The following is a 13,043-nucleotide window of genomic DNA, read 5'->3' as shown; positions in this document are numbered from 1 at the left end:
TATAGAGCAGGAAATTGAGGCACCGAGAGGTTAGCAACTTGTCCTAGGGCATACAGCTGGAAAGTAGCAAAGCTGGGATTTGGACTTTGGCATTCTGACTCCAGAGCCATCTCTAAATCCTCTTGTGACCCTGCCTCCATGCCTTTGGTTCCAGAAGGTACAATCAGACTAAGTGGCAGAAGGTTTTTTAAAAATAGAGGGGATGGTTTTTGACAGTTTGAGGAAACAGCAGGATAATAATCAGGACCTCTTAGAAAATGTTTCCCTGCCTTGTGATGTTATGGGAAATAGGTAGGTTATAGTAAAAGGAATTCCCAAACTGGCTAGAGATGAGACCAGATGGCCGTAGGGGCCCTACTGATTTTGAAATTCTGATCTGGGGAACATATTTTTTTTTCATTTTATATACAAATAACAACTTTTGTGACATGTACTAAAGCTCCCTTGTGAACTGTAGTTTTCCCATTAACTTTCCGGAATTGATGTATTAGTAACTCTGACATACTGACATACTGGGATGGTAAGCTGTGTCCCTGTCCCCTCTGAAGTTGTCATTGCTGTGCTCTCAAAATTAGATGGAATCGCTCTTCTCTTCCTGCTTGGGTCTGGACTGGTCTTTTGACCAAGAAAAGGCTTTGTGAATTCTGGAGCCTGCACCTTAAGAGACCTTGCCCCACTTGCCTTTGATCTTGTGAACCCCTGAAGCCACCATGCTGTGAAGGGTCAGGCCTACTGAGTGCCCACGTGGAGAGGCACTGCCCGTAGCTGACAGCAGGCACCTGACGCTAGACACGGGTGAGGTCATCTTGGCCCCTCCAGTCCCTGTTGAGCTGTGTGGTGACTTAGTCACGTGAGTGATGCCTGGTAAGATCAGCAGAATGGCTTGGATCGCCTTCCCAAAGAATCATGACGAAAATGGATCTTTGTCGTTTTAAGCCGCTACGTGGTGTTTATTGTGCAGTGATACAAAACCGATACATGAGGTTTTGGTGCATACTTGGAACTAGTGTGTGTATTTAAAAATACTCTGTGATTAGACATTCTGCCCAGTCCAGCAGACCTCCTCCAACACACCTAATCATCCCCCTGTGTTAGTGAAGGTTTTTTTTGGGTTTGGAGAAGTGTTTTTTTTTTCGTTAGTGTTGCACGAGTAAAAGGATAAGACTCTTTGGAAGACTCTTATGTAGGGTTTGGGGAAAACTGATGTGAGAAGACACGGTGTGTCTGGATTTGGTTTCCTGGTGAGAGCCCTGTAATTTATGTTCTGCAAAATAAGTTTCTGTTTCATCAAATGGGACCCTAGAAAAGAGCAAGTCTCATAACAGTTATTCCCACTGTGTTAGAATATTGCCCTACTATTTCATTTTCTTCAAAGCCATCGTCATTTCAGTGTGCACATGCTCTTTTTACTTTTACTACTTTGTGACTTCTAGAGTGCTAAATTTGTTCCTAAATTTAGAATGATTTCAATTTTACTCGGCCCTTATCTCTGTGTAACTGCTGACTCCCCCTTCTTATATCTGAGTAAATTGGTTTGGTTTAGTTTGTCTTCTTCAGTCAATCTTTTAAGGAATGTATGAGCTAGATGGTTCGGGTGTATTTTGATTACATCTAGTTGATTTACAAATTTTCTTTTCTTCCTAAAGGGAGTATCTAATTACATATAACTTTAAAATTTTCTTTTGCTTGTGTGTAGCTTGTATTACCTTCTAGCTTTCCTGACAGATTGGTTTCATCATAGACCTTGAAAAAAAAAAAATGAATCTGGTGCACTCTGTAAGAATAGGGAGGTGGCCGAGGGAAGGCTCTGGGGTTGGACTTGGTGGGTATGAAGCTAAGCTCTGCTGCTTATTAGCTGTGTGATCTGGGGCAAGTTTCTTGACCTTTCTGGGCTTTGGTTTAGTTTGCTTGTGTTAAATGAGGGTACCAGAAGTAGCAACCTCAAAAAGTTGTTGTGACGATTGGCTGGCTAATCCCTGTAAGAAAAGCCATTAGAGGAAGATTTCAGTTTTAGGACATGGAGCAACAGTTAGTTGGTAGAAGTGATCGTGGTGACTCTGGCATCTAAGGATTGTTAGCTCAGTGCTAAGAGTGCTGTGTTAAAGTCCTCTGGTGCATGTGGATATGTGGTTATAGCTCATTCAGTGCTAGGCATCAAGACTGAGGAGCAGGAAACGTTTGAAATGGAAGTGGTTGTCGAATCCATTTGTTGCATGCGTCAAAAATAAAGATACATTTGAAGTGGTATTGGAAATCGCTGGGGCAAAGCATCTTACACAAGTTATGTTTATGCACAGTTTGGGGTTTGGCATAGTGAGCTATGCTTCTCTGCCAAGATTAAGGAATAGGATTTCTGCCTGTAAAAGCGGAGCTGAGAAGTTTTTTGTTCCTCCCTGGCTGTTCTGTGTGTTTGGGCAGATCGCTGCCTCCTCCCTACCCCCCCCCCGCCCCCCCTGCCCCCCCAAGCAGGATTCTGATTCCTGAAAAAGAGCTAACAGTTAGCCCTCCTGGTGAGGATTAGAGTAGATGGTATCTTTGAAAGCAGGTGGAGTGTTAAATTACAAAGTAAATGCAAATGTGAGTTACTTCCGTATAGAAAAAACTGTTAGCTGAGGAATTCTTGCCTTTTTACAGCGAAGATTTTATTCTGTGGGTCTCTTGAGTTCTACAGTCCCCAGATAAATGCTTCTTTCGAATGCCCAGCCTCAGGGGCTCTTGCACCCCAATATGTAGGTAAAGTTCCTTGTTACTCCAGTCTAACTTCTTTCCCTTTGATCCCAGAGAAACCTGCTGCGATTTCCTTCCAACACCTAATGTTAAATGTCCTTTCTACCTCTTTGTCTTCGTTTACCTCAGATATCTTCCCATCATCAATAATACTTAGCTCTGAGATGCTCTGGTCTTCCAGCTTGGAGTTGCTGTTCTGTGTTCGTAGTTTTCCTCTTCTTTAATCCTCCTGCCTCCTGGACTAATTTCAAGCCAGGTACGACTTAATTTTCCTTTGTGTTGCTTGGTTCTAGCACTTTCTCTGTACTTCCTCCCCAACCGCTGCCCTCTCTGCCTCTACACTACCACAGTGTCAAAGGACTTCTTCCTGAAACTTCACTCAAATAGTTCGATTGGTTTCAAGCCTGAGGTTTCTTCAGCAAATCAAATCCAAATTTGTAATCCTGTATGTTTAAGGCCCTCTGCCACATGGCTCTTGCTTTCCCTTCACCTCCACTAGCTACATTTTTGCTTCTTCATAGTCCTGACCAATATTCCCCTTAAGGTGGGAGTGTTCTCAGACACTTCCCTTTCCTGTCATACATCTTTGCATCCCTCCTTAGCTCTCATGTATGAATGGTACAGCCTCGTGTATGTAGATTGATGAGGTAGACATTGGGGCGCCTGGGTGGCGCAGTCGGTTAAGCGTCTGACTTCAGCCAGGTCACGATCTCGCGGTCCGTGAGTTCGAGCCCCGCGTCAGGCTCTGGGCTGGTGGCTCAGAGCCTGGAGCCTGTTTCCGATTCTGTGTCTCCCTCTCTCTCTGCCCCTCCCCCGTTCATGCTCTGTCTCTCTCTGTCCCAAAAATAAATAAAGGTTGATGAGGTAGACATTTACTAAACACAGGCTGTACTGTTATAGATTGGCTTTTCCTGCAGAAGTAATTTATAAATGGTGATTAGTTTCTAGGCGGTCTCACAGATGCCCACTTAGCTGCTAATGCTGCTGCAGGACTGGATCCATGCGTGAAGGACAGCAAAGTGTTACCTACACGTTTGAGGAAGGACCTCTTTGATTTCATTGTGATAGCCCATCCCTAAAGAACATGCTTATTTAGACAATGAGAAATAGAAACTTGAGAATTTTCTGAGAGTGTTTTTGGGCACCTTTATGGGTTTGCGCATTTTAAAAAAGTTCTAGTTATATTCTCCAATGTCCAACTTGCCTTTTCTTTGATGCTGTTGGGTCATTAAATGCTTTAAAATGTATCTACTCTGATTTCGTTTCTGAGGGCACAGCTGAAATGAATATGGAAGAACACACCGGGGAGAAGAATTTTGTTTTTTTTCAATGTTTGTTTATTTTGAGAGAGGGGGGAGAGAAAGAGAGAGAGTGAGAGAGCGAGAGCTGGGGAGGGGCAGAGAGAGAGAGAGGGAGAGAGAGAATCCCAGGCAGTCTCCACGCTGTCAGTGCAGAGCCTGATGCGGGGCTCGATCTCACGAAATGTGAGATCATGACCTGAGCTGAAATCAAGAGTCAGACACTTAACAACTGACTGGGCCACCCAGGTGCCCCAGGAATTTTCTTGAGATGGGTGGGCAAGAGTTAAAAAGAGTGGTGTTGGGAGGAGAGGACTGTTAAGGACACTTGAGTGCCTGTGTGGTAGAGTTTTGAGGTGGCGTTCCTGGAACTGTGAGGGATGAAATAAGACAGGAGGGAGTATGCATGTAATTCCTTTGGGGATTAGCAAAGTAGTGGTGAGGAAGATGTGTTGGGCAGAAAGCTGTCCAGGTGGCCTCCAAGGACCGTGTGTTTGCTGTCTGGTGGCCTGGGGTTGGGCTGGGGTGTGGACAAAGTGTGAGACCTTAGCAAGAGCTCTGGGGATGCCGTTCAGCAGCAGAGGGCATGGCCACGCCCCACGGAGGGTCAGTGATATTTCATCAGCTCAGGAAGAAAAACCAGGCTCTGGCGAGGTAGGCTTCTGAGGAATTAAATTCACTAACTGGTCCCGTTGGACGGATCATAGCTAATATGTATTGGGTACTAATTCTGTGCCGGGGCTTGGAGAAGCATTTTACATTGAATTCATTCAACAGCCCCATGAGTTGTGACCCACTCAAGTTCCTCAGCCAGCAAATGGCAGAGCCGGGACTCCCCCCTAGGTCTGCTTGGTGCAGAATTTCCCAGCATGCTGGCAGATGGAGGCTATTTGGTCCAGTCCCCAAATTTTAGATGTGAAGATACAGCTCTGCTGCTTTGTTGCTCATGACTGTGTGTCTTTGTGTGGGTCTGCAAGATATACACGGTACAGCGAAGAGCACCAAAAACGGAAGTGTTTCTAGTTCCCCGAAAGAAACTTGTTAATGCAGAGGAATTGTCCTAGAAGACAGTGTCCCTGAAAAGCTGCTAAACAGCAGGGCTTCTAGAATTTTCATTTAATCTCTAAGATTATTTATGTCTACATTTCGGTAGCATTTTTAGGAGTTCAGCCCTTGCTAGTCACATATTTGTAAAAAAATTTTTTTAATGTTTGTTTATTTTTGAAAGGCAGAGAGGCACAGCACAAATGGGGGAGGGGCAGAGGGAGAGGAAGACACAGAGTCCTAAGCAGGCTCCCGGCTCTGAGTTTTTAGCACAGAGCCTGATGCAGGGCTCGAACCCACAAATCGCATGATCATGACCTGAGCTGAAGTCGGACGGACACTTAACTGACTGAGCCACCCAGGCGCCCCAACTAATCACATATTCTTAATGAGGTGAGGAGACCATCCAATATAATACTAACATCCTTTGAAAGGAGACTCCTAAAACCCGGAGGTTAAAGTTAACTTCCCACTAAAGTGGAGATTACCATATTCCCACAAAGTTCCAGAAAGAAATTCTAAAGTTTTCTAGGAGATGCCAGGTATTTAAAAATGAAGTGTGAGTAGAATTGCTTAAAGCCAGAAGTGGTTCTGAAAAATAGCAGGGGGACCTGAGGAGGTGGTGTTGTTGCTGAGTGTTTGGGCTTGAAAGCACGAGTGCCTCCTTCTGGATGCCTTCAGTTGCAGGAGACCAAACTGCCTGAGCAACGTGTAGGTCATTACCAAGGGGCACTCTGGTTGGAGGACCACTGACTTCTGGCCTTCTATTTTATGAAAGCCGAAGTGTGTATCTTTTTCTGCTGTCTCAGCCTGGAGAAAGGAGTTTGGGCGTGGCGGATTTTGAGCCAGGCTGTAGGGACAAGTAACTTTGTGAACGGGCATTAATGGGGCTAGCCGTGGCTGAGGGGGAGGCATGGGGGGCCCAGTGGTCTGACGACCTGGCTCAGTTATTTCTGACTGTGGGGCCTTATCCTGTTTCACATTTGTCATCTGTGAATTGCCTGTCTCTCTTGCTCCACCTTCTTCACTAGGGTCTTGTGAAAATAAAATGGGGTAATGTCTGAATTTTGATTTTGGCATTACTGTCCCATATGAGGAAGTATTTTTTTGGGGCTTAAAATTTTGCTCCTATTTTAGTTTGGCATCCATAGTGAGACATATTTGAGAGGCTTAAGGAAAACAATGTGAGCCATTTAACTGGCTTTTTGTTGCTTGGGAGCTGATGATTTCATTTGAAGAATTTTAGGACTTCCTATCACCTGCTCTAATAATACTTAGAATATAGACATGGCTGCCATAAGAGAGAGATCGAGAATAGCAGAGGCTTAAACAACCTGGAAGTGCATTTCTCTTTCATTTAATAGTATAGGTATAAATGGTCCAGGGAAGTTTTGGGGGTGAGGTGGTACATGGAGTCAGGGACTGAGGCTTCTCGATCTTATTTTTCCACATGGCTTTCACCTCTTGTCCCCATGTGGCTGTTCCAGCTTTTCCCAGCAGGAAGGGGATGATCATTGCCTTCTACGCAGGACTATACACAAATTTTTGAGCAGAAGAGAGAGAGACCAAGTATGAGCAGGGAAAGGACAGAGAGAGAGGGAGACACAGAATCTGAAGCAAGCTCCAGGCTCTGAGCTGTCAGCACAGAGCCCGATGTGGGGCTCGAACTCACGGACCATGAAATCATGACCTGAGCTAAAGTTGGATGCTTAACCAACTGAGCCACCCAGGACTATTCAAATGCCCACACATGGCTACACTATATAGTTGAGCTTAGCATCCATGTGTTCAGTTAAAAGTTCCATTACTGTATAGGAAGGGAGACTAAATATTGTGGGGTGGGCTGCTAGCAGTGTCTGCCATAGCTGATGGGAGTCACATTATTCACCTCCCTTAAGTTTATACATGATGGAAGACAGTAATTTTCATTCATCCATTCATATAAACAACTTCAGATGACATCTGAAGGGGAGAATGAGGAGGTTAAAGCTGTTGGCTTAGAAGAGTTTTAGAGATCTGTACTTTTCTTCTATTCAGGATTTGAAGCCATTTATTATTCATGGAGCACTATTCCCCTGTTGCTACATTCCACAGCCCATGTTGGTTACTGGGGACTCGGCGAATCATGGTCCCTGCTCTCCAAGCGCTTACCCCATAGGGGGAGGCAGGCGTGTCAGGCATTGAACACACAACTGTCTGGGGTGCAGAGGCAGATGGGGTGCTGTGGGAGCTCATAGGGAAGACCTGCCCAACCCGGGGCAGGCAGGGCGTGTGCGTGTATGTGTGCATGTTGGATGCAAGATGCAGACAGTCACTGGCAGAAGGAAGTGTGACTGGGGTTCTATCTGTATCACCTTAAATAGTGATGGGTCCTTAGGAGAGCAAGTGAACTGATAAGATTCTGTTCCTTAGTGTCATGTCTGTGGCTTAATGTTTTTATTTCTGTTTCTCTTCCTAGAAACTCTCAGTGTGTCTGCCAAGACCCTTTGTCACGAGGAGCAATGCTGCCCCGATGGGAACTGTCTTTTTACCTATTTGCTTCACTAGGCTTCCACTTATATTCTTTCTATGAAGTTTACAAAGTCTCAAGAGGTAAGACCCCAGCTTTCCTGAACTTCTCTCAAGAAAGGAAGGAGAAAGGAAGTACTCAGAGGTAGAAGAGTGAGAAAAATTGTCTAATGGGCTTGGGATAACTTGGACCCTGCTTTGCTTTCTCTTGTCTGGGACACTTTGAGTCCATGACCTGAATCAATGCAATTTTTCACCCTCATCCTGGAACTTTGAGGGGATCCGGTGGCTGGTCTTCTGTAATAGGAAGGTTTGATTCAATGGCTGCTGAAGGCTGTGGAGGTGATCTGCAGTAACCTCTTATGTTTCTCTTCCACCCTCATTGCTTCTGAGATATGTGGAGGCAGCTCAAGGTATTGGAGGCCCAGACTCCTTTCACCCTTTCGTTCTGCTATGTTTAGTGATTTTCATATGCTTGTTGAAGAAGAATCATCACTAAATCTGCATTTCAGCCCATAGGAAGGGGTATGGAAACCCTCCTGTTGGGCAAGTTACCCTTGTCACTTCTGCTTACCCCTAGTTGACCAGCACCAGGTTTTATGGCCACAGTTGAGAAACTGGGAAACATTGTCTTTAGCTTGGTGGCCATGTGCCACTAAAATTTCCCACACTGTGGAAGAATGGGAGACAGAAATGTGGAGGGACCAAGATGGCCTCTTGCATGGTCAGGGACAGTTTCCTAGTTGATGATAATTACTGGGCTTTGTTATAAGGCAGAACAGGAGCCAGGAAGGTAGAGAAGGCATCAGAGGATCTGTGGACAGAGATGGGTTTGCAAGCACATGGACAAGCCTTTGGGGTATGAGGAAGCATAGCATGGTCTGGCAACTACAAACCCCTCGGGAGGACTGGAGTGTAGAGTGTGAGGGGACAGTGGCTGGAGTTGAGCCTAGATCAAAAAGCAGGGAGAGCCTGTGAAGGACATTGCATATTGATCTGAGGAGTTTGGACTTTATCTTGAAGACAGGAGAGTATGCTGAAAAGTCCACTTAAAATTGCAAAGTTGAGAGTGCTCTGCCCTGAACACCTACCTCCTTCTATATTACTCGAACTGATTTGGATGTACATCACCAGGATTGACTTTTCTCCCATTCTACATATGTCCCACTCAGAGTCAGGAACTTGGTGGCAGAGACGGATCATCTAAAGTAGATGAGGACTATTGTTTTCTCAAGTCTGGCCAAGTATTTGCATTCCCCTACTGGAGCCTTTGAGCTCCCAGGGCCCATGTAGGAGGAGCTAACCTACTCTATGTCAGGCACTGTATTAGATACTTCACGTATTGTATCTTGTCTCATTTAATCTTTAGAACAGCCCTATGATGTGGTATATTTATTACTTTGAAGACATGTTTGGCAGCAGAAACACAGCCTCCAACATAATTGTTACAAGCCTCGTATTGTGTCTAGATAGCGTCAGAGAGCTGGCTCCTTCTACCATGTCCCTCTGCCATCTTCATCATGAGGCTTCACCTTATGAGGCAGTCTTTTCCATAAATTGATGTCCGTATTCCAGATTTTGGCCGTTCTAGTAAGTGTGTAAGTGGTATCTCATTGTTTTAATTTGCATTTCCCTGATGTAATGTGGAGAATCTTTTCATATGCTTATTGCCATAAGACTGTATATATGTATATACATATACACATACAAACATATATATATATATATAGTCTTATTTGGTGAGGTGTTCAGGTCTTTGCCCATTTTTTAATTGGGTTGTTTATTTTCTTTTTGAGTTTTAATAGCTCTTTGTGTATTTTGGATAACATGTCTTTTGCAAATATTTTCTTCCGGTCTGTGGCTTGTCCTCTTACTCTCTTGATGGTGTCTTTTACAGAGCAGATACTTTAAATTTTGGTTAAGTCCAGTTTACCAATTGTTTCTTTCATGCATTGTGTCTTTGGTATCTAAAAAGTAATTCCCATAGCCAAGCTTATCTAGATTTTCTCCTACCTTATCTTCTAAGGATTCAGTAGTGTTTATATTCAGATCTATAACATCCATTTGCTATTATTTTTTGTGAAGAGTGTAAAATCTGCATCTAGATTCAGTTGCTTTGCATGTGGACATTTAGTTCCAGCATTTGTTGAAAGAATATCTCTTCTCTGTTGTATTACCTTTGCTCCTTGTCAAAGGTCAGTTGACTGTGTCTATGTGGGTCTTTTTCTGGGCTTTCTATTCTGTTCCATTCACCTATTTGTCTGTTCTTTCATCAACACCACGGTCTCTTGAGTCATAAGGCTTTATAATAAGTCTTGAATTTGGGGGGCACCTGCTGGCTCAGTCTGACTTTGGCTCAGGTCATGATCTCACAGTCTGTGAGTTCGAGCCCTGTGTCGGGCTCTGTGCTGACAGCTCAGAGCCTGGAGCCTGCTTCAAATTCTGTGTCTCCCTCTCTCTCTGCGCCTCCCCCACTTGTGCTCTGTCTCTCTCTCTCTCATAAATAAATAAACATTGAGAAAAAGTAGACTTAAGTATTCTTTAAAAAAAATAATAAGTCTTGAATTTGGGTGATATTAGTCCTCTCACTTTGTTCTTGTCCTTCAATATTGTGTTGGCTATTCTGGATCTTTTGCCTCTCCATATAAACTTTAGAATCATGTTGTCATTTTCCACAAGAGAGCTTCCTGGGATTTTGGTTTGGATTGCATGGACTCTATAGATGAAGTTGAGTAAGACTGACCTCTTAACAATATCCATGAACATGGAATATCTCTCAATTTGTCTTTTTCATTTTTTTATTTCTCTCATCAGAGTTTTCTAGTTATCCTAACATATAACTTGTATGTATTTTGTTAGATTTATACCTAGATATTTCACTTTTTTGGTGTGCTAATGTAAATGGTATTGTTCTCAGTTTTAAATTTCACTTGTTTGTTTCTCATCTGTAGGAAAGCAACTGACTTTTGCGTATTTATTTTGTATCCTGCAACCTTGGTATAATTGCTTATTAGTTCCAGGAGTTTTTTTTGTAGATTCTTTGGATTTTCTACATAGATATTTATATTATCTGCATACAAAGACAGTTTTATTTCTTCCTTTCCATGTTGTATACCTTATTTCATTTTCTTAGTGCACTAGCTAGGACTCCCATTATGATATTAAAAAGGAATGGTGAAAGAGGACACTTTTGCCTTTTTTCTGATCTTAGAAAGCTTTCTGACCGTTAAGTATGATGTTTACTGTATGTTTTTTGTAGATGTTCTTTATCCAGTTGAGGAAGTTCCCTTCTATCTCTAGTTTGCTGAGAGTTTTTAATCATAAATGAGTGTTGGATTTTGTCAAATGCTTTTTGTGCATATATTGATATGATCATGTGGTTTTTCTTTTTTGTCTTATTGATGTTATGGATTACACTAATTCATTTTTGTGGTCTGTGAGACTTTGTTTTTAGCAAACCTCTCCTGGACTCAGCAGGGCAGGTCTGCTCTGTGTTAGCTGGGGCTGCAGGCATCTGGTGGCTCACTCACATGGCTGGCCAAGACCTCAGTGGGGGGCTGTCAGCTAGCATGCAGAGGTTCTGTCTGCATGGCTCTCCACATGGCTTACATTTCTCCTAACAGTGCAGCTGGGTTCAAGAGGGAGTACTGCAAGTGCACAAAAGCAGAAGCCACAGATCTCTTGAAGCTCAGCCTGGGAAGTTGTACAGCTTACCTCTACCTCATTTATTGGTCACAGCAAACCACAGCGCCAGTCCAGATTCAGGGGGAGGAAAGACTATACCTCCATATGGCTGGAGCAGCACGCCTGTGCATGGAATGTATGGCGGTCATCTTTGGAGTCTCTTTACCACAATGTTTGTTGTACTTCTTTACCCAGATGAGGATGCAGAGGCTGAAAAATATAATTTATCCAAGGTAACATGTCTAGTAAGTTCCAGTGGAACTGCGTTTAAACTCCAATGTGTCCAACTCTAGCCCCAATATTTTATCCTATTCTGCCTCTCCTATTTATTGATAATTTAATTCCTAAAGCATCTTGCTTTAAAAGAGGAAGCTCTTCTATCTATTCTATTAAATTTTAAAATTGTATCCCACTGGAATAAAATTTTCCCTTTCTGTGTCATGGGAGCTGCTGGGATGGGGGTGGAGGGAATCCTTCTGTGGATAGCACAAAGCTTTTCTACACCTCAGCTGACCCAGAGGTGGTCATGCTGTTTGACTTACTGTTTGTCTTACTGTCTAATTTGGGGAAAAGTGCTGTTTACCCACACGGTAGAAGTAGGTCACTGGGAAAACTGTCTTCTGTAAACTTTTTTGGGACATTTGTATCTGGAGCAAATATAGTGCCTAAAACATATTACAGGCTCAAAACTTACCCGTTAAGTGAAATGCCACCAGTGGGCATCTGCACGGCTGCTTTCTCTGGGCATGGAGCAGGCATCCTGTTCACTGTGCTCTTGTCTGTGGAAGCATGGTTGCCAGGCCATTAGGGACAGCAGACTGATTTTAATGGCCTTAGTCAAATGGAATCTTTTGGTCAATTCACAGCAGGGACTGAACAGAGCACCCCTTCTTCCTCCCGACTCTACCAGGCGTAGAGCATCTCCAAGTCATCTGGAAATACGTGGGGTGGGGTGGTGGTGATCTGCTATGCTTGGTGACCTCTCCCCTGGCGCTCGACAGCGTTGTGGCTAATCCAGACCTACTGCGTTAAGTTTATGCCCTTGTGGTTCAGTAGATGTAGAACACTTTTATGTATCTCTGCATACACTTTACATGAAGAAAGAGGAGATTATGCCATGTGGTAGCTCTGTTCATGCTTACACCTAAAAGAGGGCCGTATATTGTTGTTTTCATGTCAGTCTGGTGTAATTCTTGACATGAAAACAGTTGAATTATCTGTGAAAACCTGAATGCTGTGAGGTCACCTGGGAAAACATCTGGGAAGGGAAGTCTTAGACTCCTGTTTCAATATATTTATTGGTTTATGTTCAAATTTATTTCTTCTTGTACCTATTTTGACATTTTGTAGCTTTCTGAGGATTTATGTGGGTTTTCAGTTTGATTAGTGTATTGTTCGTAATACTCGTATTTAAAAATACTTTGTTTCTGTGGTTTGCTTTTCTCTCTTATTGTGTATTTTGTTTTACATCTTCTCCTTCACTGTCTCCCTGACTTCCTCCCTTGTTTGTCTTTTCATCCCTCCTTCCCTCCCTTCTTCTAGTTTTTTGCTTTGATCAACTGTGCCAGAGAGCTTATGAATCTTTTCAGTTTGTGGTTTTGTTAGATTTTCTCAGTTGTTTCCTTTTTTTTTCTTGGTTTATTGATTTCTTTTTTAGTTTTTAATTTTTTTAAATGTTTATTTTTGAGAGAGAGCAAGGGAGCAGGGGAGGGGCCGAGAGAGAGGGAGACACAGAATCCAAAGCAGGCTCCAGGCTCTGAACTGTCAGCACAGAGCCCGATG

The 13,043-nt window shown here is 43.3% G+C and overlaps 1 protein-coding gene across 17 annotated transcripts in view; it reads left to right on the top strand.

The window, feature by feature from the left end:
* The window catches only part of HHAT (hedgehog acyltransferase), a 318,442-nt gene that overhangs the window by 20,186 nt on the left and 285,213 nt on the right, over positions 1-13,043 (top strand). For 14 of the 17 annotated variants that reach the window (XM_023247996.2, XM_045049167.1, XM_045049166.1 and 11 more), the window contains one exon: positions 7,528-7,661. The exons of 1 other annotated variant lie outside the window; for it this stretch is intronic. In XM_023247996.2, the coding sequence (XP_023103764.2) occupies positions 7,571-7,661 (91 nt within the window). In that variant the 5' untranslated portion in view covers positions 7,528-7,570. Of the gene's footprint in view, positions 1-2,856; positions 2,984-7,527; positions 7,662-13,043 lie in introns of all 17 variants that reach the window. 2 more of the 17 variants (XM_045049163.1, XM_045049155.1) reach the window with 1 other exon arrangement.

The sequence above is a fragment of the Felis catus genome, chromosome F1 (assembly GCF_018350175.1).
Source record: "Felis catus isolate Fca126 chromosome F1, F.catus_Fca126_mat1.0, whole genome shotgun sequence".
NCBI lineage: Eukaryota > Metazoa > Chordata > Mammalia > Carnivora > Felidae > Felis > Felis catus.
The sequence above is the reverse complement of the archived record's forward strand: the minus strand, read 5'-3'. Positions and strand labels throughout refer to the sequence as shown.